At 42.7% G+C, this 24,424-nt stretch overlaps 1 protein-coding gene across 2 annotated transcripts in view; it reads right to left on the bottom strand.

The window, feature by feature from the left end:
- Positions 1–24,424, bottom strand: part of Mtmr10 (myotubularin related protein 10) — a 44,512-nt gene that overhangs the window by 3,931 nt on the left and 16,157 nt on the right. For both annotated transcript variants that reach the window (XM_048368631.1, XM_048368632.1), the window contains 11 exons: positions 24,179–24,251; positions 23,396–23,538; positions 16,720–16,810; positions 10,551–10,734; positions 9,447–9,534; positions 9,268–9,356; positions 7,388–7,518; positions 6,034–6,103; positions 5,337–5,407; positions 3,404–3,573; positions 2,500–2,670 (listed from right to left, as the gene is read on the bottom strand). In XM_048368631.1, the coding sequence (XP_048224588.1) occupies positions 2,500–2,670; positions 3,404–3,573; positions 5,337–5,407; positions 6,034–6,103; positions 7,388–7,518; positions 9,268–9,356; positions 9,447–9,534; positions 10,551–10,734; positions 16,720–16,810; positions 23,396–23,538; positions 24,179–24,251 (1,281 nt within the window). The remainder of the gene's footprint in view (positions 1–2,499; positions 2,671–3,403; positions 3,574–5,336; positions 5,408–6,033; positions 6,104–7,387; positions 7,519–9,267; positions 9,357–9,446; positions 9,535–10,550; positions 10,735–16,719; positions 16,811–23,395; positions 23,539–24,178; positions 24,252–24,424) is intronic.

Consider the following 24,424-nt stretch of genomic DNA (forward strand, 5'->3'; position numbering starts at 1 on the left):
TTAACAGTCAAGGATTTGTTTGGAAATTAGAAAAAGTGTTATTTGGAAAAAAATGTAGTCGCCACCATGGCCGAGTGACAGCCATGTGTATTTCCATCTATAGTGACTTGGAGTCGCTGAGAAATGAGTATGCTCTGTAGTGGCACAGGCACTGAGGTTCTACACAATTTTCTATTTCAAATAAGGAAAAGCTTGCCGGGTGCCCGTGGCTCACACCTCTAATTGTGGCTGTTCAGGAGGCTGAGAGCTGAGGATCGAGGTGCACAGGGAGGGAGGAAGGGAGGGGTCCATGTTTGTGTTTGTCAGGAAAACTTTTGAGACAGCTAAATATGAAAAGATGCACTAGGACGTGAAACAGGGAAGGCGGCTGAAACGCTTGTCACGAGTTTTGCCCTTCTCCTGAGTGGAACTCTATTTGTTAGCATGTCCTGGCCTATCGAGCTAAGCTAGGCGAGGCTTATTAGGTAGAGGGTGTCTCTCGGAAGCCACCTGATACACCTCCCCATCATGCGAACCCCAAGGCTGAGGCCCCTAAGGGCACTGTGTGCGTGTGCAGGGGTGCACCAGCACAGGCAGGGGGCGCTGGAGGGGCAGGGTGGAGAGTGCTAGGAGAGGCAAAGCCAGAGAGGGTGAACTAGTCAAAAAGCAGGGCACGAAGACGGCGGCTGTGTGCGAGAATGAAAGCGAGTGGCTGGAGACTATGTATTTTAGGAACAAGGCCTCAGAAACCTCTGGGACTCCGTTCTGTATTTAGCGAGAGAAGCCTAGAACAAAGTGTAGAAGGATGTCCTTCCCAAGCTATCCAGCCTTAAAGAGCTCTCCGGGATGGGGGGTAGTCCTTTGGGCCCCAGCTCACTCAGGAGAAGCAGCCCCCTGCCTTCTGCAGCTGGTCTCCAAGCTGAGATAAGGGCTGCCCCATCTCCCTTGTGACTCTGTTTCTGCCTTCATCACCATACCCAGGTCCCTTTAGAATGCTCTCCCTGCTGCCATGGCTGAACACATCCAGAATAAGCTGCTTAGTGCTACCTAGTTTATTTTATTGTTTGTTTGTTTGTTTTTTGCCAGTCCTGGGCCTTGGACTCAGGGCCTGAGCACTGTCCCTGGCTTCTTCCCGCTCAAGGCTAGCACTCTGCCACTTGAGCCACAGCGCCGCTTCTGGCCGTTTTCTGTATATGTGGTGCTGGGGAATCGAACCTAGGGCCTCATGTAACCGAGGCAGGCACTCTTGCCGCTAGGCTATATCCCCAGCCCCCCTAGTTTATTTTATAACTGCATCTTGCACAGGGAAACCAAAGGCAAGACTGTGGATGGGTGGATCCACCGTACAGAGGAAGAACCTGGGCTCCAGACTTAGTCCCGGGAAGACTGACGCCTAGCATTGTTCAAAACTCAAGGTCCCTGCTTACACCACAATGCCAAGGCAACAATGTCCTAGGAAAATCTCCAGCGAGCTGGCACGGGGGCCTCTGGCTCTCTCCATGGTCATGGCAGCAGTTCCGTGCTCTTTCCCACATAAGTTAGCTCACTCAGGTGAGACGGAACTCAAGGTGTAGAAAGTTGGCACACACAAAGGGGCTCTTCCTGTAGGCAAAAGGATCGTCACCAGAAACCGACCCATGTGACAGAGGCGACTCTGAGAATACACAGTGTGTGTGTGTGTGGGGGGGAGGTGCCTGCAGAGGATTTCAGTGTCATACCTTGTCTACCTTTGCCTATCAACTTCTCCACAACTCGAACAAAAATAAACTTGCTTTCAACAATTTTATTCCACTGATCCACTGGAATAAATACTCCACTGAAATAAATATCCTCAAGTATTTTCTTAATTAACCAACAACTCAAATATATGAATATAAATCCAAAAGCACAACACTTAAGGTAGTTAGAGTAGTATTCATTAAAAAAAAACATTTATTGTACACATTAATAAACATAAGCTGGGGCTGGGAATATGGCCTAGTGGCAAGAATGCTTGCCTCCTACACATGAAGCTCTCGGTTCGATTCCCCAGCACCACATATATGGAAAACGGCCAGAAGGGGCGCTGTGACTCAGGTGGCAGAGTGCTAGCCTTGAGCCGGAAGAAGCCAGGGACAGTGCTCAAGCCCTGAGTCCAAGGCCCAGGACTGGCCAAAAAAAAAAAAAAAAGAATAAACATAAGCTAAAGTCTGGGGGTGGGGCTCTTTAAAATGATACACAGAAACTATAGCTTGAAATGGTTTTTGGTTTTTTTTTAGGACCTGGGGCTTGAAACTCGGGGCCTGGGTGCTATCCCTGAGCCTCTCTGTGCTCAGGGCTAGTGCTGTACCACTTGAGCCACAGCACCACTTCCTTTTCTGAGTTCATTAGAGATAAGAATCTCAGGGACTTTTGTGCCTGGGCTGGCTTTGAACCACGATCCTCAGATCTTAGCCTCCTGAGAAGTACAGTAATGACTTGGCTAGCCTTCTCTCTATGCAGTTAATTCTGCAGCCTTGCCGGCTGCAGGCTGTCACTTACTGTGCTCTGCTTCACCCGCTGGTGAGGGCAGTTGAACAGGAAGGTGCCGAACAGTGGGATCCAGGTGCTGTCATACAGCACAGCCAGGTAGGTCTCGGAGAACTCGAAGGCGGCTGGGTGCTGCTCTAAGAGCTGCCACGTGGCATCCAAGAAGAGCAGAAACAAGGGAGACTGGCAACACAGACAGGCAGGGGTTATTTAATGCTGCCCCTGTGTGTCTGTCTATACTTCAGTTTTAAATATGTTATTGATACTAAATGTCCAAGTCTAAAGCACTTGGCTCCTAAATGCTGACAGATTAAACATATATATGGCAAACCTAAGAGGCATGCACAATCAGAATTAACCACCCAACTTTTTTTACCTAGTAGGCATGAAAAAAAGTGGCCAAGCAAGTAGCTGATTAGTGCACTGCCCTATACAAATAGGGAAGAGCAAATATTTACTGAAGCATATCCTGAAAATAGCTTTTCAGAACATAAAACACAGTGCTCAACCAAACTGTTAACTTCTGGCTGATCCCATAGGCTGGGCAACCCCAAAGATACTGAAAGTTCAGAAAACAGCCAATGTGACAGAGCCCAGGGGCAGCAGGATCTGCCGACAGCTCTTGTTGTGCTCTCCCACAAGGTCCTAGAAGCACCAGAGTCTTCTGGATGGATCCGGGCAGCCGCTGTCTCCAAAGCTGTTACAGAGGTGCTCCTCTCCACTCACCCCACATGTCCCATTTAAGGAAATGTGAGATTCCTTTGTGAGGTCTTCAGTGTGGGTTCTAGTCCACTAGTTTGAGTAAAGAAACTAAGATGTATACTGAATGCCATGTTTTTGAAAGTCCCTTAGCTACTTCCACACTAACACAAAGTGTTATACGGAGCATGGGTAGTAAGGCAAGAAGACTGGTTACCTCTTTCTCTGATCTCTTTAAGTGGTTGCATCTGTCTAGGAACTGGTATCCCGCCATGACCCATTCCTTCTGTACCAGACTCTGAAATCCAGTAATTGTCCGGAAATAAGGATCCATCATTACTTGAACCAGAGAAGCTACCAGACAGCTCAAGTCTCTTCCCTCTTCCTCTGTCAATAAAATGGAAAGAAAATCATACAAGAAAGGGAGCAAAGGAGAAGTAAACTAGGTAATTCAGTATTGTAAACTGTCTTCAAGATTTTCTAAAACTAGGCTGTGTATTTACTAAAACTAAATTGCACATTTAAGTTGATGGGTGAATTTAAGGGTATGTAAATTACACCTTAATAAACTGTGGCAGCTCAGGACTGAAAGCTAGCTTTCTTAGGAGGCAGAGATCAGAGGACTGAGCGCATACAAGTTCTCAAGATTCCATCTCAACTGATGGCTGGGTGCAGTGGTGTAAGCCTACCTTCCCCAGAGATACAGGGAAACTCAGTACGAGAATGGCAGCCAGGCTGGCCTGGGTAAAACAAGAGACCAACCTTGAAAATAACCAATACAGAAAAGGGAGGGAGGTGCGGTCTTTATGGAGAGCACCTGCCTAGCAGGCTTAAGGTCTTAAATTCTGTCAACCCGCACATGCACATGTGCACATGCACACATGCACATGCATTACAAAAAAAACTAAGCATGTCAGCAACACTGGCTCAGTGCTTCTTAAATGTTTCATATTGCAAATTCATGGAGAAGTTGGGGCTAGGAGGTTTTTCTAATGAGATAAGCACACTCTCTGGAGAAGAGAATGCCTGTCAGTTTACATGAATTTGTGAGTTAACCCCAACTGCAAACAGCTAGAAATTAGTTAACACCCAGATTTTGAGTATTGGTGCCTCATAAAGTGAGTCTGATGGTAAGAATACTTTCATTCTGTATTTACACGCTATGCACCGTGAAAATGATAGTGTGAGCTCCGCCGAACTTAATCTGTAAACTGAGAAATTCTATCAGCACTAAAATTATTTACTGTATCATTATTCCTTGCTTAACTAGAAAATTTTTACATTGCAGTTTATTTTTTCAAATATTAGCCCAATGTAATATCACTGTCTATTCTGTTTAGTGAATTCTTTTTTTTTTTTTTGGCCAGTCCTGGGCCTTGGACTCAGGGCCTGAGCACTGTCCCTGGCTTCTTCCCGCTCAAGGCTAGCACTCTGCCACTTGAGCCACAGCGCCGCTTCTGGCCGTTTTCTGTATATGTGGTGCTGGGGAATCGAACCTAGGGCCTCGTGTATCCGAGGCAGGCAATCTTGCCACTAGGCTATATCCCCAGCCCTGTTTAGTGAATTCTTGACCCCCAACTGTTCAGCATAAATCAGAAAGCATTAAAGCTAAAACAGATCTGTAGGAATTAGGAAGACACCAAGATTAAGGAGAGTGGCTGGCAAAATTATTAGGTATGAACTCAGTAAAGGACACAACCTCCCCGTCCCATGAAAGAGGAAAGATTTATTAAGGGTAGAAATGGGACTCCTTCCTATTCTTCGACCTACAGTCTTTACAGCACTGTATGAGGCCAGTACTGGGACTTGAATACTGGCTTCATGCTGCTCTTACTCTGCTTTTCCAATTATAGCTGGCATTCTGCCCTTGACTCAAACCTCTACTTCCAGATTTTTGCTGGTTAATTGAAGACAATAATCTCTTATATTTGTCTGCCTGGGTTGGCTTCTAAACTCAATCCTTAGATCTCAGACTCCTAAGTAGCTTGGATTACATGCAAGAGCCACCAGTGCCTGGCTTACATCGCTGTTTTACTCTGAGGATGTGAAAAGTGCTAGTGCATTTGACAGAACTGTAGTAGGTAAAGATAGCTAAGAAGGATACATGTGGCCTGGCATGGTGGTCATGTTTTAGGAATTATTTTAATTACCTTGTAGGACCACGGAGAGATGTTTACTTTCAAGCATGTACACAAGTTCTGCTGAATGTTTAAGGAAGACCCTGGAGAGGGGAAAAACCTGTTAAAAAATTGCCTTTAAAAATCAAGAAAAACTTATTGCTCACTATATGCATTTATATTCTCAACCTTGGTATTTACATGGTTCTTCAAAACACAGCATATTTGGTGACCGTTGTTTTGTGGTGTGGGAATCCGAACTTGGAGGCCCACACTTAGCTGAGCCATCCTCCTACCCCAGTTTCTGTATCAAGGAATTCCTTAAGCCTTTATAAAAAGGAAGCGATGGATTTATGTACTGTCTATGAAATGATAAAACTATAGAGGTGGCGGATGGAGGAAGGGCTGCCCGAAGTGTGGGATGAAGTGGGGTGTGCAGCCGGCCTGGTGGAGGTGGCACAGTTACATATCTACACTATGGTAGGAGACCTGTAAATCTACTCGCCATTGCATACACATGCGTGTGTACACACAGGAGCACACGGATAAATCAGTGAGAGCTACAGACAGTACTGCGTTGGTTTATAGGTGTGATGCTCTACTACGGTTCCCCTGGGGGACAGCAGATGAAGATACCACGGCTCTCTATTATTTTTGCATTTCCTATGAGCCTATACTTATTTCAAAATAAAAGTTCAAGAAAAAAAAGGAGGGGAAGAGAATGACAAACCTGACATATTCTAACCAGCGAGTACTTTCCAGGGAAGATAGCCACTTCTCTTCAGTTTCTTCAAAAGGCTCTGTAATACATAGGGTAAATTGAATATATGCATGCACATGAATGCATTTTCAGGCTTTTGATCTTTACTGTATAAGGATCAATATCAGAGTTAAGACATTTAAAAGTTGGCTTTGAGGCAGTAATGTACATCTTTACCTTCATAACTATAGCAAACAGCTAAGAAAGTATGTTGTAATTCTAATTGTTTTCTTTTGAGACAGTATCTAGCCATTGTACCCATGCTGGTTCAAATCCCTGAGTGATCTTGTCTCAGCCTGTCCGGTGCTAGGATTATAAGCATTTACCACCGCACCAGGCTACCACCCTCTGACAGAGCAAACCCCAGCACCGCCCTTGTGCCCTCTTCTCTTCTCGGTCCTAGCTCCTGGCTTCCTAGTCAGCCCATGCCTGGGCACCTAACCCCCAAAACCTGTGCCAACAGGGGCTGAAGGCCCACTCCCAGTGCCTCCTCACAGCCTTCTCCCGGCTCTGGGCCACCTCCTGGGGTAGGGATCCCTGGGGGCTGGGCACAGGAGGAGGAATAGTGGCCACCACCTTCACTGCCTCACCCAGGCACTGTGTTTTGCAAATACCCTGCCCCACCCCTGCAAAGCTCCTTCCAGGCCAGCGCCTACTCATTGCTCAAGACCTGTCACAAGACCAGGCCTCGCTTTATGCCAAACATGTTGTCATGTGACGTCCTTCCCAGAGGAGTGCAGCCATCTGACTTTGCTCAGAGATTAGAAGCGTGATGGCGCCCATACCACAGGGCTCTGTGTGAGATCCTTGCTGGGTCACCGATCTCATCTAACTGTATGTGTTAAAATCAGTACGTTTGTCTTGTTAGCAAATACTTTAATAAAATTATTCTAGGGGGCTGGGGATATGGCCTAGTGGCAAGAGTGCCTGCCTCATATACATGAGGCCCTGGGTTCGATTCCCCAGCACCACATATACAGAAAATGGCCAGAAGTGGCGCTGTGGCTCAAGTGGCAGAGTGCTAGCCTTGAGCAAAAAGAAGCCAGGGACAGTGCTCAGGCCCTGAGTCCAAGGCCCAGGACTGGCCAAAAAAAAAAAAAAAAAAAAAAAAAAATTCTAAAATACCTTTCACAAATTGGAGATTTAGTAAGATCATTTTGTTTCTCTTCAAAATAAAAAAGTAGTTTAAACTTTCTACAGTTGACATTCTTGTAAAATAACATGTAAATCGAACAATTATTTTAGTAAGTCTCTCCTTAAATACTGTGTTTTTACTGAACATCACTTTTCCTGATAGTTTGCATACAAGAAAGATAATGATTACCATTAACACAGAGTTGCTTAAGTTTTACAAACGCCGCCTGTATTTCTTGGATATTGGGCAAGGTCTTGTCCAAATCTGATTTGTAAACATCACTTCTCTGTGGATGACTTTTAGTTATTGCATTACAAATCCTGATAAAGACAAAAATCCTAGAGTTACTCTTCATTCGTTTCTTCGATGTACGTTTAACCAAACACTTACTATAAACCCATAGCACTGCTCTGAAAACCAAGGAGAGAGATGAATAAGATACACTAGAGCTCTTCCTTCGAGGAAGGTATTTCCTGGGTGGTGGGGTGGGGTAAATGATGAGGCTATAAGGGGGTGTAAAGAACATTTTAGAGGATGCAATAAAGTACAGTAGGCTACTTTAGGTTGCATATCAGAAAGGAGTCTCCTGTAAGACAATACTGAAACTAAGAGTCAAGGAAGACTGACCCAAGAGTCAGAGGGACAAGGGCACTGGCACGACAACTAGTACAGAGGCCCATTGTGAAAACAAGCACGGTCACTCAGGTAGCTCAAGACCCTGTGGGCGATGTGACATAACCCAGGGGAAAAGGTGTGAAGAAGAGACTCAGTAGCAAAAGCAATCTTTAAGAATAGGACAGCTAAAAAGCCCAGGGCAAAGATCCAGAGATGAACGCAGATTTAGAGCTCTTACCTAGCATGTGTGAGGCCCTGGGTTTAAGACCTAGCACCTCAAAAACCAAACATATATGCAAGCATGCATACAACCCACCAAACACAAGGTGCAGTGTGCCCTTGCCTTTAATGGCAAAATTCTTGAACACTTAATTGGCAAGCGTTCAGGAAAACAAAGCTGGCCATTTACAGGACAGTAAAATCTAGTGTAATTGGGATGAAATTAAAATCAATCTACTGTGATTATGACAATATTAAAACATGGGCTTGTACAAATTGTAATCACTCTCTTTAATAGAGAACTGAAGGGTCGAGCGAAGGTCCCTTTGCAGTGACTTGCTTTAGGAAATGGGATATTCTTAGTTATGTAGTGTGGGAAAAACCTAAAATCTAGCTGTTGCAAAAATGGGCTGAGTCTCTAAAATGGTTCATTTTTCCTTGCTTAGTCAACAAGTATTTTGTAACTAGCATATTTCCCAGGGCTAAGTATGTAACAGTGCACAGGACAGTCATCATCACCTCATGGGGCTGACAGACGAGTGAGGAAGAGAGGCTGTGAACCAACTGCAGCCCACATGTCAACCAACCCGAAACAAGGGCTAGAGGAAAGCAAAGCGGGAGTTTAATGGCCTTGGACACTGCCACATGGAACGTGTCCAATTACATCAGCGATATCAATGTGTTGATCACTCAGGCCACAGACCTCAGTAGCTTTAGGAAAGGAGTACAGAATGGGAGGAGGACAAGGCACTGGATGTCTCAGGATGCTCAGAGAAAAGAGGACAAGCATGCAGAGGGGACGGTGCCGGAGAGTAACAGCAGCAGCTGAAGACACAGAGGGCTTTCAGTGACGGGGACCAACAGTGAGCCTACTGCAACGAGGACAACTGAGAGACCTCATACTTCAGTGACAGGGAAGTGACTGGTGGCTTTAGCAGATGCCGCCAAACTTCCCCAGCAACTGTGACTTCCTAGACCTAATAAGACACACGGAACTGCAAGGAGAGTTTAATTGATCCTGAAATGTTCCCACTGGAAATCACTGCATTTAAAAACAATGTTACTGTAAGATATCAGCACTGTAAGGCCTACAAGGGTGGAACAAAGCTAATTTTAGTAGACTAGTGTTCTTTTTAAATGGCAATTCTTGTATGGAACCTGTGGTGCTCTTTCCAATTGGTACTGAATTTATTTATGACAGCAAGTGCAACTGACAAACACCATTTCTTGCTTACCTCTGGTCGATTTTCCTCTGCTGCAGCATGTCTTTGATCAGGGCCATTCGCACAAGAGCACTGCCATTGGAGTGACTCCAGCACCAGAGCTAGGAGACAGGCAGAATGCTGATTACTTCACTGGGTAGAAACGGTGGAGGCTGGCACTCATCGTATCTAACAGGAAAAAAATCACTTACTGGCATCCTCCTTCCAACAAAAGAGTGCGAGAAGATCTTCAGGTCCTGGTCTGCTAAAGAACTCGGCACTACAAAGTATTCCGGAAGGCTGAAAGGGAGAATCAATCACATGTGAGTCCTGTGCTCGAGGCAGGAGCAGTGCACTCTGTATACCCATCTAAACACACGTATCCCCACCTCATCCCCACCTCATGTACACTTCCTTCAGTGGCCACACCCAAGGCTCCCAGGAGCACTGAGACATCTCAGTCTACACAGGTGATGGGTCAGTCCTCACACAATTAAATATTTAGCATGAGAAAAATACAAAATATATTTAAAATATTTTAGAATGACTATTAATCAAACATGTACACAGTCTCTGGAAAACACGTTCACGTCTATTCTCTTGACATGCTAAGGATAAGGAGAGGCCAGGCAAGCAAAGCAACATAAAACCCCAAAAAACTTGCAAGAAGTTTTAGCTCTTGGTTGGGGGTGGGGGGTGGGGGACAGGAAGGGCTGGCACCAAGGCTTGAACTCAGGGCCTTGTACTTGGTTGGATTTCTGGCTCATGACTGGTGTTCTACCACTTGAGCCATACCTCCAATCTGGTATTGTGATAGTCAACTGGAGATGGAGCCTCTTGGGCTTTTCCTCCTGTGGGGCTTTAGAACACAATTATCCTTACTACCAGTGAAAACAATTTTTGGCAGCTTAAACCATATTATAAAAGGGTACCCTTGGCTGGGTTGACTACAAGGGACTATAATCCTAGCTATTTAGGAGGCTGAGATCTGAGGACTGAAATGAGCAAGCAAACAAGCTGAGAGCCAGATCCCTGAGTTCAAATACCACCTTCCTCCCCCGCAAAGTTACAACACAGACTGCAAAGCAACACCAGCTAGACTGACAACAGTAGCAAAACCACTGCCAATGTCTTTGATAGTGCATTTATGTTTAAATCCTTTACCATTTCAAATTAAAAAAAAATCAACTGAAACATCACTTAGAACAAATTTTTGTGAGCCATAACCTGAAAGCTATTCATGACAGTGGATAGGATTATTCTTCACAGACAAAGCCACCTCCAGGGACATACCTGACTGTTAGGAGGAGACTTACCAAGTGGATATCATGTAGCCCTCGTTAATGGAACACACGCGCCACCCTGAAGCACCAGTCCTCTTGATTTCTCTGTCCCAGTCTGAGTATGTTTCAAACAGTGGCGTTTTCTGGTTGCTGCCACCGCCAGCAGTGCTCCTTCCTCCTCCTCCTCCTGCCGAGGGCACGCCATTCATTTTGTTAGCTGCAGGAAGAGCAATCGATTTTACTGAAACCCTGGGGCAGTCTTTTTCTGCTCTTTCCAAGCTTGTGTCACACACACACACACACACACACACACACACACACACACACACACCCTGATGGGATCCCCTTCCTGCTTCACCTGTCATACCACTCCAAGAGCTGCCTTTCCCTCTCCATCTAAAATTAACTCATTTAGTCTTGCTCCTACCCAGGCGTCTCCCACTCCACTTTTTATGACTTTAGTTCCTCTGCCTTCAAACTTATATGGTCAACTTGATTTAAAAAAAAAAATAGGTTTCAGTGTGTTTGGAGACGGGTTCTCACTATGTAGTCTGGGCTGGCCTGGAATATCTAATTCTTCTGCCTCAGCCTCCCAAGTGCTGGGATTACAGGTGTGTGCCTCCATGTGTAGCCTGATTTTGAAAAGGCTTTCATTTGATCATACTAGTCCCTTCTGATGATTGTGCCACACATTTTCCTTCATCTTTTTCTAACCAATACTTTATATTTTGAAAATGCTTGCTACCCATAATTCCTCTTCATTTATTGTCTCATCAAAAAATGACTTCCTATCCCTACTATTAACAGATGCAATTCCCAGCCCTCACTCATCTGTCTGTCCAAGCTGTACACTTAAATCCAAGTCATTTACTTATTTTCTCCATGTTTTGCTACAAAAATGAGTTCATCTACAATTACCTCTATTCTCAAGCCCTCCAAAACTCATTTTCCAACAACAACTTCTCATCTCCTGCTTCTTTTCCTCCATTTGCCTTTGAGAAGCTGACACGGTTGTGTCTGCTCTGGGAGAGCTAACATCGTGGGCTCCCCAGAGGAATTTCCATAGGATGGGCCGAGACTTGAACCTTGAGCATGGAGGCTTCTCTGAGAGAGGAGTACTGCAGTTGAGCACTGTCTGTGGAGCACACTCTGCTCTTTCCACACTCCTGTCACATACCGGCTCTGATGCAGGTTCTCCTCCCTGCGGCCTAGACGATGTGCAATGTGCCCAGACAAAAAGCAGTGCCCTCACTGTTAGCCAGCCTTGCCCTGGGTGACAGATGGCACAGCCCCTCCAGGCCCAGCGAGGCGATCCAGATAGAAATTCCCGGTGAGCTGCTACGCAACGCTCGGCCCCGTCTGCAGCTCGCACAGCCATGCTGGGATTTCATGACACTGGATCTTGCCCCAACTTCCAATCATAAGCACTTTCCAATGGAACCAAACCAACCTAAGTGGTTTCCCTTGGCCAAGACCACTCCAATTAGCTGTGGCTTTTTACTTTTTCTTTTTTAATTCTCAGTTGTCACTGTTCCCTGTAGCCACACAAAATGCTCGACTGCCCCAGAATGCCATTCCCATTGTCAGCGCATGTTGCCTCCTGGTACAGGATAGATGTTTTCTGGACGCCTCTGTTGTGCTAAGAGCTGACAGTAGAAAGAGGAGTAAGCTTTTACCTCTTATTTTGAACATGCTAGCAAGGCAGTCAGGAGGAAAGGCCCCCTGCATGACTGAGTACAGCAGAGACACAAAAGCAGAAGCTATGGTCTTGCTGGGGGAGGCTAGGCCTGAAGAGAGGCCATGATTTGACCACATCGGAACAGAGCTCTAAGGTGTCAAAAGTTGGCAGCTGGCTGGTGAGGAGGAGAAAGGCATTTGGGGCAAAGAACACTAAAAGCAGAAGATGAGGTAAAATATTGAGGAATTAAATCAGTATGCAGGAAGTGGTGGAAGGGAGGCTGGAAGATGAAATGAGACTGAGGTTCCAGACCTGGGCCACGCAAGAATGGAGCTCCTAGTTAGTCACAGTGCCCATTTCAATGAACTTGAAAATCAAAATGCTGTGCCTCAGCCGCGGTAACCACACTACAAAAGCACAAATGGATGTCCCTCTTGGACAGTGCTACTCTAGATCCTGAATGTCTTCTGTACATATTAGAAATGCTGATCTGTATCATTTATATGCCATTGAATTACCTAGGGAGTGTGAGTTGAATATAATTTGTTAAAAACGTAAATACTAACAGGCCTATCTCGTCACGTCCCACCTTCCTCTGGGAAACACAACTAGAAAGGGTGCTGAAGGGACTCAGAAGTTACGACTTCTTCAGAACACAAAACCTGCACTTAAACAGAGAAAGTTGTTCAATGGTAGAAAATCTAAGTCACTCATCACGTGACTGTATGAAAGGGGAAAGTCCCATATGACCAGCTCAGGAAGTATAGAGAAACATTTGCTTAGAGCCCAACACCTGCTTGTGATTAGAAACAAAACAAAACAAAAAAAATGTTCTGCAAATTTGGAATAAAAGGGAATTTGAATGTGATGAAGAGTGTACAGCATCATTATTAAAACCAAGCACAAAACAAATGTCTGTGAGCAGTGCCACTGTTGGGGACAGAACCACAGCACTGTGCCACAGGCCCGGGGCCACACAAGACCACCGACACAGAAGCCTAAGGGTCACACTGGAAACGTTGGCTCAGCATCTAAAATGAAATGCTTTTCAGTATTTTGAGTTATAGACTTCAATAATGGACACTAAGCATGTGCTACTACTATATATGAGATAATTTCTCTGGCCAAAATTACATTCAAGATTTATTTAAGGACAATGTTTTCTGAACATCAAATGAGAGCATCTATAGGATCAGTCCTGTGTTGTTTGTTGTTTTAGAGGTTTCTCTTGTTTAAAACATATACATATCTAAATAACCGGAACTAAGTCTTTCATATGCCTTACCTTTTTTTCAATGCATTCATTACAGAGTAAGAAACAGATAGTCAATTTGACTTTATAGCAGGAAACTGTAATGCTTTCCAGAAAGCCCTAGAGGTCTGAAGTGGCATGCTTTTTACCTGTGGGCCACTACACAGTCTCAGCAACCAACTGGAAAAGTGATCTTGGGAGATCTAGCTCCCTGCTGGCTGCCGGACTGAGGTTGTATAACTCTGCTTCAGAGGAAGTGCCACTAGACACCACCACTATGCGCTTTTTTATACCCCGCCATCTTCTGTGTACTTTATAAGGCTAATCCTAGACTGCTGAGAATATACTAGTTGCCACTTACTAATCTTTTAGGATATCTAGGATGGCCTCAAGCAACAACAGAGGTACTAAAGGGGGTCAGCATATGAAGAGAATGCCCACCACTGGGATGATAGGGGAGAAATGAGAAATCACAAAGAATGGTGGTAACAGTAACTTTAAAAAGTGAGTAAACAAAGTGTTTTTTTACTGAGAGATTCTGACTTTGAGCTCTGGTGGTAGAGCCATGGCTGTCTTCTGAAAGGTTACTCCGGTGATTCTGATGCTTATGGTGGGTGAGAAACCACTAATATTCAAGACCTGGGAGGATCAATCACCATCTTGGATATCTACAGAACAATCTTAAAAACTGACAAGTGATGAACTTTAAAAATTCTGACACTCCCTGGTTTTTCAAATAAATACTAAAAGAAAGTCCTACACGAAAACCTATGTAACTAGAAAGGATAAAATTGAGAAGCTCACTGAAAAAAAATGTGCATTTTCTAATGAAAAGCAAAACAATGGCTTCAGAGCACACCGCAGCATTGGCAAGCATAGGTCTGCCATGATGTGGGGTTGCTGACACTGGGCCTGTGCATGACTTCATCAAGTTTTCAATTTCTTAGTCCAGAAGTATAATCTGACATCTTACCAATTTCCTAACAAAGGTGTGTCTGTACTTTTTCCTTTGTTTGCCCATGATCACCACCTCACTGATGAACACAGAAAGCTGAGTGGTTTCTTCGTGGGCAAAAGAGAACACAGCCGCTGTTCGCATTGTAGCAGGCACCTGCTGTGGTGTGCGCATGGTGCTGTACAGCCTGTGGGAGTCACATCCTCTGCTGCCCCTCAGGATGCTCCCAGAGTACGGGGTGAGAGGGAGCCGTGGGGGATGGACTCTTCTCGTATAATGCAGGATGCCTACGGCCAGCTAGGAGAGTCTTTCCTAGTGGGTCAAGGGGACATTCTCTGACTTTGCATCTTATTTGTGGAAATGGCTTTGTTCACCTACCTGCCTGCAAAAAGGAGTTCTTTAATCCAGCCAGTGAATCAAGGTGCCATCCAGAAGTTCAAGAGTGGATTATTGGGCATCTGTCACTCACAAGTGAGTTAATTCTGACTGCAGTGTGTGGAAATTTCGGGCTCCTTTTGATCTTAAAGATGGAGTTTATGTTTCTGTAACAGCACGGAAGGATATTGAAGGATGTTACCCTCTGAAGAAACTGAACAAAACTTTGGCCAGAGATATGTTCATGGAGTACTTGTTGAAGGAGAATTGGAAGGATGGAATGTACAAAAAGGTTTCGGGTGAGTTTAAGTATCAATCATCAAATTCTATCACCAAGTTATATCAAGAATGAAGAGGAATGGATAGAAAAACCTAGTAGCAGAAAAGTTCAGGATTGATAAACTAAAGTTTTACAAACCAGAGATGCCCACAAGGAATGGATGAAGAAAAACAACGAATGCAACATCAGCAGGCATCAGGTTACTACTGCCTGGACAATGAAGCTGACTGCATTTGCTAAGCCCAGGCCATTATAATTTTGCAGAAGCTATAGACCTATACATAGGACTATGTCACTCTGCTAGCAAAAGGCAGCGTGAAGAATGGGTTTGCAGCACAAGCAAACTGAAGCAGGATGGAAGACTGACTCCTAAAACAAACACGTGAACCTCTTCAAACACTTGTAGGACTCTGGGGTGCACCTTACTGAAGAGCCTTGATGACCTATTCTAAAGCCTAATGAAAGATAATCCAAAGGTCTATTTACTTAATGGACAGAGTGGAATTTCTACAATGTTTCACCTTCAGATAGTAAGTGAATTTACTTTATAATAAGGAATCAATTGGAAAGAATAACATTGCTCAAGCCCATTATGATGTACATTTTGCTAAGAAAATATAAGCAACAATCCCTTCCACTAGCCAAATTCTGTAGTGAACAAGATACAAGCTGCTCTGCAGGCATTATCTCCACTTATCAGCTCCACAGTGTTGACGAGGACCTTTTAAAGTACTGAAAATATACTCATGCCTCATGCCTTTGTGGAGACTGTGCAATGACACTGCATTTTTAATGTATTTACAATATGGTGGTACTGGAATATTCTTCAATTATACCATCTGATTAAAGGCAACAAATACAAATCTGTAGTGCAATTAATAATCTATAAGCCCTGGCCCACACTGGGGTGAATAGATGTTCCATCCTAATTACTGACAGACTTATTTTCCTTGATTGGGAGAAGACCTGTGGTTGCAGGCAGTTCACAAAGGTGCAGTTACTACCCTCCCAGGAGCTAACAGGAGACAGTCTCTTGTTCCCTATTACTTTATCACTTTTAAAATGCCTTATTATATATATGTATATATATATATATATATAAATAGAATGTATGAAACAAAATTTTACATCAACTCTAGAATTTTCCTTGGTGTTGACATAGGTATGTGTGATTGTCACAAAACTGCCTAGAACATACTGGTTCTCTGGGTAAGCACTCAATTCCAGTCTTGTCAGTCATATGGAGAGAGAATATTTTGGCAGTCTTAATGAAGTCCAATAAAAGTTTCCAACCATTTCAATGTTTGCATGAAATCATGCCTTGCCAGTAAGGTTAAGGCTTTTCAACTATCTTTTCGTTTTCCTAAAAAAATTAACTGAAACTACCAATTAAAAAGGGTTAGGGGAAAAACTGATCACAAAAACAAGCCAGTGGTGAGACAATTTAGAGATTTGACAATTTAGAGATGCTTATAAGTTCCTCCTGGTCACTTTTCAAGAGAATCTGACATGTGGCTTGAGGAAAATAGTGTACTTCCTTAACGGTTATGAAGATAACTCTACAATCACTACAGCTCATGACTTGGAGACTTCTTGAGAAACATAGGAATAAAATTGACACATGTAAAAATTAGTCACAATATTTAATATTTTCATATTTACCTGAATTGTGGTATTTTTTCCCAACATATTCAAATGCAAAGAGTAGCTGGAGGTCTGTTGGCTGGGAATAATGAGCTATTGCAAGGCATACCTAGGAAAAATTCTACATTTAGAATTGGAATTTAACACACTTAATTAAATGAAATGTACATTAAGGCCTTGGTGGGTGGGGTTGCTGAGGGGCAGGGGTCACAGATACCCTTCATGTTTTCCTGGTGACCTGAAATGTGTTGTACCCTTCAAGATCAAGTGCCTCACTCACTGTTGTGCCCCTAATCCTTAGTGAGTCTAATCCTTAGTGAGTATGCCAGAAGTACTCAATATGCATTTGCTGAGCTGAATTTCAACTGGAAAATAATTTCATTGCAATAAATGAGACTTGAAAGCTAATGAAGCATTCTCCAAAAAGGCAGAGATCACATATCCATGCCAAAAACAAAGTTTCCATCTTAGTCGACTATAAAGGCTTAGTGTAAGGCACAAAAAAAATCAAATGTTTACACATTATGGATTTTTAAAAATCTAAACTTAATATAGAGGCAACAATCATAAAAAAAAATTAAAGTTAGCAAGGAACCCCAAAATACATGGATAATCCAGAGAAGTTCATCAAAAAACATTTGAAGTAAAATGGGTTGAGACTGGAAAAGTATTGGCCATACATTAAAGGGATCAGGATTTCGAACCAGATCTTTTGAGTATTCCTACACCCAATTCCTCATGCCCAGCCTCCATCTCCTTGCACGCAAAATGAGGTTGTAACTAGGCTGCTGTATGCATTACCAATCTTAGCCTGCAGAGAAGCTCCATACATGGAACTATGGCTGTGATCAACTGCTACAGCACAGAATGAATGATGGTGTTCTGTGCCTAAAATCTTGGACTAGCCTGGAAGAATGTCCTGAATGAACAAAGAGGAAGGAGAAACCTAAGACACACATAGGTCAAGAATAGCAGATGACCTTATGCAAAAAGATTATATGTCAGGTAGAAGGTAAAGCACTGAGCCAGAATGATATACTGTTGACAGTGAGCAAGCAAGGAAAGTTAATTGTTAGTTCCTGTCAAATTAGTAGTGTCTGGCTTGAATCAGTGTGGGTTCCACTCATCAGTAAGTACAAGTCAGCTTGCTGCTTAAACTATATTTTAAAGTCTTCTACAGAACAGCATTTCCTATCTCACTAAATCAAAAATATACAATTGAGGGGACAGAATTTATCACTGGTTTTTACCAAAGGAGAGAACAAAGCTTCCTAAATTTTATATATTTTTGATTTCTCAATGCCAGCCAGAGATTTCTATGAAGATCCCACTTAGAGAACTTAGGAGAGGTTTGTTATGTAGGTCTCCACCCGTCACTTTCTAGTCTTTTGGGTACCATATTTGCTTTATAAGCTTTGCTGCATTTTTTTTCTGGCAATTTCTATGCCTGTCTGTCCCACTTTGCTAAATTACCATAGCTACATCTTTAAGCAACACTCACGTATGACACCTCTATGAGTTTCCCTGCATTCTAGAAATCCACAGCACCTAAGCATTACCTTCTTTTTTTTTTTTTTTTGGCCAGTCCTGGGCCTTGGACTCAGGGCCTGAGCACTGTCCCTGGCTTCTTCCCGCTCAAGGCTAGCACTCTGCCACTTGAGCCACAGCGCCGCTTCTGGCCGTTTTCTGTATATGTGGTGCTGGGGAATCGAACCTAGGGCCTCGTGTATCCGAGGCAGGCACTCTTGCCACTAGGCTATATCCCCAGCCCCTAAGCATTACCTTCTAATGATGTAATTTTGGCTAATAATTTTGCTGTCTTGGCAATCGGCTGTGGTTCCCAGGCATTTGCACACCCGCAATAAATTAAATCTCCTAATTGTTGATTTTCCACAAGGCTGGCTGTCGTCACCAGACGTCTCTCACCTTTCCACTGTTCCCTCAGCCATCTGGGTGGTCAGCAGAGGAAAACACTTTCATACACTGTTTGTCTGCCTGGCCCTGGGGCATGGCCTCTGCCATGCTTACTGCCTGGTAAATACTTCCACCCCTCCCAGCCACCAGGTTTTCCTTCAATACTACTCTTTTCCCGAGCCTTCCCAGATGGAGCCAATGCAGGCCATTCATTACAGAATCCCTCTGTTCTCTCCAGACACTGACCACCCTGCTACAGTACCTCTTTAGATAACTGTACTTTAGTAGCTATGTTCTAATCACTCACAGAATGGCTGCTTGGATGAGAAGTAGCACATAAGGCTTCATTCAACTTCTATTATTAAATTCAGTTCCTTCAAGCCATGTTTTTCAGCTAGCCAGCCAGCCAATTTTCACTGAGCACCTACTATGTTTTAGGTCCTGGAGATGCAATGAACAAAACAGACACAACAAATCTGTGCCTTCATTAAGAATACCCTACATTGAAGAAGATGAGCAAGAAGATACAGTAAGTTAATTGTAAGCGGGAAAACAGGAGAAAGAAAAAAAAAGCCAGAGCAAGAAAGGGAATTGTGAGATGTTACAGTGAATGAGGGAGGCAGATTAAAAGTAGAGAATGAGAACAGGAAAAGCCCTCTGCATGGACTGGGTCAAATCTGAAGCCTCCCATCTGTCTACTTCCTCAAGTGTCACTTGAGAGCTTTCTGGTGGCTACTGTGTCAGGTAGTGGCTGCATCACAAATACTACTCAAGAACATTACTTACTAACATATTCATGAATATGCTCCCAGTCAGTAAGACTAGTTGCTCCCTTCTCTAAGATAATTAAAAGGAGTCACAGGCCTTGTTTATACAAAAGAAATGGACACAGGATGGAACATGTCTTTACCAAGTAAAAAAGAATGTAAGTTTATCTTCACAGCAAAACCCAACAAAGCACAAGTATGGCTGATCGGATCTACAGTTACAGCAGATAGGAATATACTGTGACAGTGAAACTCAGTTCAATGACGGAGTCAGGTAAGTAATAAGTGGGCACATGATCTATTTTCATGTGGCCCATCAGGTGTGGGCACAGAGACAGAAGCACATGCACGACTATGCCTGTGAACGGCACGCTGTTGCTGCGGAAGTAATACTGTGAGAGGAGAGAGAAAGCCAGGGTCCCGGCTCTACTTTCTCTTACACACTGTTTAAAAACCCTATGTCCGAATTCCTAGCTTCCATTCCCAAGAGGTTTTGAAAGACTTTCATGTAGAATTATTCTTACTTTTTTTTTTTGCTCAAGGCTAGTACTCTGCCACTTGAATCACAGCACCACTTCTGGCCATTTTCTGTATATGTGGTGCTGGGGAATCGAACCCAGGGCTTCATGTATACGAGGCAAGCGCTCTTGCCACTAGGCTATATCCCCAGCCCCTATTCTTACTTTCTAAGAATTTTTCAGGCAGCAAAAAAATTGGACCAACTCTGGCACCCACAAGACTGGCTAGGGCAAAGCTCACACTCAGAAAACACGCAAACCTCTAGCTCTGCCACATTTACAAACAAAACCCAGTTTCCTACGTGCTATGGTCTGGAAGCCACCAAGAATGATTAGATTCCAGACAAAAATGACAGTCTGGGGAAGGACAACCTCTTCTTTAATTAGAACTGGATTCATTCCTAGAATGCATGCCTCAACTTGAAACAAACTTGGAGACAAAAGGCATATATTTAAGTTTATTATCTGTCCATTTACCTATCATTAGATTTTAAAAATAAATAAATACATCATTAAAAATACCATTAAAAAAGGTTTTTTTGTTTGTTTTGTGCCAGGACTGAGGGTTGAACTTAGGGCCTAGGTACAGTCCCTTAGCTTTTTCAATCAAGGCTAGCACTCTACCACTTCAGCCACAGCTCAACTTCTGTTTTTTTGCTGGTTAATTGGAGATAAGAATTTCACAGACTTTCCAGTCTGTGTTGGCTTTAAACTGTGATCCTTAGATCTCAGACTCATGAGTGGCTAGAATTACAGGCATGAGCCACAGGTGGCTGGCTTAAATTTTATTTTTATTATTAAAAAAAAACACTTTTTTGCACTTCAGGTGCAGACAAAAGTTCAAAAGGAAATTGCTCAAAGTTGTTGAGCTAAGATACCCAAGTCTGCATTCTCAAACTCTTCTTCTTTGTATGGCCCTTTACTGAACATTATTTTCCTCTGACAGCCCAAGTAGAAGGGGAATAAACAGAAAGGAGTATAGCTGCATAAAGTAATCTAATTCTTTCATAATGTAACTGAGAGAAAACCAATTACACCACTAACTGGTTTTAGAGCAACATTTACCTAAATCTTTGTAAATCAGGTAGTCTGAGAATGTCAAACAAAAAAAATAAACCTACAGTATTTTGCATTTATTCAGTGGTTCACAGAACTCCAAATAGACGGTTGATCATTACATTAAACAACAACTTATAAAGTCAAAGTGTTTTCCAAAGAAAACCTAGCTGATTCAAAGCTTCTATGTTGCTCAGGTCAGCTTTGAGCTCCTGTCCTGGGTTCAAGTGATCTTCCTGCCTCAGCCTCCCAAGTAGCTGTAACTCCAGGTGTGGGGGCCACCTCACACAACTAAAAGGAATCTCTGTGCTTTTCTTACACTTGGTTGTTTTCTTTGGGGGAAGGGGGGCTGGGGTGGGATTGGTGCCAGTACTTGAACTTAAGGCCTCATGTTCTCAACTGACTTTTCTGCTCAAGGCTGGTGCTCCATCACCTGAGATCCACCTACAATTCCAGCTTTTCACTAGCTGACTAGAGCTATAAAAGTCTTATGGATTTTTCTGCCCAGGCTGTTTTCAAACTGTTACCCTCAAATCTTAGCCTTATGAGTAGCTAAGATTACAGGTGTGCGCCATCAACTAGTGTTTTAGTTTTTCTGAGACAGGATGTTGTGTTGCCTAAGCTGGTCTTGCACTTGAAATCTTCCTGCCTCTATTTCTTGAGTAGCTAGGGTATGACATATGACACATACTCTGCTCCTATCTTGTTTTACACAAAAACTTTTACTTCTAATAAAAGCATATTCTAGAACTTTTTTTTTTTTTTACTCACAAAGTCATAAAGCTTTGGTAGGTACATGACTTAGCCCTCTGTTTAAAAACATGCAAGTCAGAGAAACAAATTCCCACGCCCTAAAACCAGTTAGTGGTGTAATTGTTTTTCTCTGTTATATTATGAATGAATTGGATTACTTTATGCAGCTATACTCTTTTCTTATATTCCCACTGCCTCTGCTTTCTCCCACATTTTGCCCATGACTGTACAAAAGATAAAGAATATTTCTGTCTGAGATAGTATGCTTTTTATATTTTAAGACACTAGGGAAAAGATTTTTGGCAGGCACGTGGTATTAGGAAAGTGAGCTTGTTCTGTGGACAGTTCAATGAAGCCTTCATCATTCACCAGCAGACAACAAATAAGGGCTGCCCTGCATTGCCAGAGCATGTACTATGTTCTGTTCATTTAACATTGATCATCTGTGGGAACGTCTTTTAGGCTGCCGCTCTGTACTATTGCTTTATGTCCACCTGTTCCTGCCTCATCTTCTCAACTGAATCTTCCCCTTATTTCTATATGGTAGAACTTAACGCATTGCTTGGCAGATTATCTAATGAGGACTCCCCCTCAAAATCTGAGAAATTGAGAAATGAAAACAGAACACATATCAAAAGTTAAGTATTCTCGATGACTCAGGAACCCAAATAATTAGAATTTCTACCACTTACTAAAATAGTGTCATCTGAAAATGCAGTGAGAAAGGGATTTAAGCTTTTTGAAAGAGGGGTCAATTGTATTAACTTCTTAGTTCTGTGGCCTCTATTCTTGAGATTCTACACTGCTTTTTGAGCGGGAAGCAGAACTGGGTTTTGAACTCAGGGCTTTGCACTTGCAGGTTTTGTATTCTACTGCTTGAGCCATGCTTTCAGCCCTTTTCTCTGATTATTTTTGAGGTAGAGCCTCACTTTTTCCCAGGCCACCCTGCACTGTGATTCTCCTATTTTATGATGTCCACCAGGACTATGTTAGATGACAGACATGTACATCAAACCCAGGGGTGAGTCAAAGCTACTCCTTTGCCCTCTGGGAAATGTTCAATGCCTACGGATAAGAGTTAAATTCAAGGAAGAAATCTCCACCTCTTTGCATGATTTCACTTGTCAGAGCAGTGCAGCTGGTAGATTCAATGTCCTCTGTTCCAGTCTGCTGTGGCAAATGCAGGAACTAGCAATGGAATTCCCAGAAGAAAGCCTGCTCTCATGTATGGGGAATAGAGCAAAAGTGTCTTAATGTACTAGAAATCAGCTTCTCTCAGGACTGAAGAAGTCTTTGTACCAACAATGGCACATATGTTTCCCATGCCCTTTTTATGAGGCACAAAAAAGGTGGGGGGCATGGCCCAAGTGGTAGAGCTCCTGCTTATTTCAAACCAATACTCAAAGGTCCTGAGTTAAAACTAGTAGTGCCGAAGAAAAGTCTCTTAATATTTTAGGAGCTGATAAAAATGTGTATGTAAATACTGCAAAGTAGCCATAAACTTACGTGAGAAATTAAATAGTTCTATTACTATTCTTGGCTTTGACTTTTTGACTTACTTAAGGAGATACTAAATAACTTCTCCTAGAAAGAATCTGCACAATTGAGAAATGAAATTTTCATGTAGACGTGAAATTGGTAAGTATAATAAAGAACCCAGAAGTGGATAAAAGTTAAAAGTATTACCTTTTTGGCACTTTCAGGACCTGATTCATCAAAGCGAAATCTGACAATTCTGAAATCTTTACAATAAATGATTAACTCTGTTGGGTTAAATTTCAGTTTCTGGTTGGGGCCTAGGACTTTCTGCTTCCTCTTGTGGTCGTTCACTGAAAGAGAAAGAAAAAATAAGAGGCGTGAAAATGTTTTCTAGTTACTGGTTAGTTCACATGCATTATCAGTGAAAATTGGGGTAAAGTCGCCCTTCACATGGGTGCTATGTCAATAATTTTCTCTTGCTCTCTAACTCCTAGAACTTTGGGAGTTGGTTTAACCATCACTCTTAAAGGTATTTTAAAATATCCTTTGCGTAAAATCATCATTTTCTAGATCTTCTTAATGATTACATTGTAATTAAAAGGAACACAAAATTTAGAAACTAAAAAACCATATATACATTCTACATCCCCACTCAAAAAAAAAAAAAGAAGTAATTTCTTGACTTGTTTTCTCATTAATGTTCTTGGAAGACAAATAAAAAAGAAAGGAGTCTGGGTCCGGTTAAAGTAACCTACAGAAATAAATTTCCAACTCAAATATTTGGGAAGTATAACTCGTCAAGGAGTATTTCCAAAATGAAATCAACTTTTGGAGATCTATTCCTTTTTTCTGTTGCTATGTGAAACTAACTCTCAACTCCTAGGCTCAAGAGATCTCTTTCCTCTTTTTGGCTGGTGCAACAGGCACAGGACATCTCCCACTCTGCCCAGTTTAAACTTCTAGAGACAATACATGTAGACAACTACATACCTGTTACAATTTGTTCAATGCATGTTAAGGGAACATCATGTTCTCCAAGAAGAAGGTTTCTGTAATGGAATTTCTGAAATAAAAAAATATGTTCACATTAATTCTTCCATAATGGGAAGACTAGATGTGATAAGAAATTGTGACTATTATCTCTAACAAGCACATAAAGCTATTGCCTGAGTAGTGAGGATCATTTGAAGGATATACTATCTTAGGATGTACTTCAGTAGTAAAACAATGGTAGAG

The sequence above is a fragment of the Perognathus longimembris genome, chromosome 20, assembly GCF_023159225.1.
Source record: "Perognathus longimembris pacificus isolate PPM17 chromosome 20, ASM2315922v1, whole genome shotgun sequence".
Classification (NCBI taxonomy): domain Eukaryota; kingdom Metazoa; phylum Chordata; class Mammalia; order Rodentia; family Heteromyidae; genus Perognathus; species Perognathus longimembris.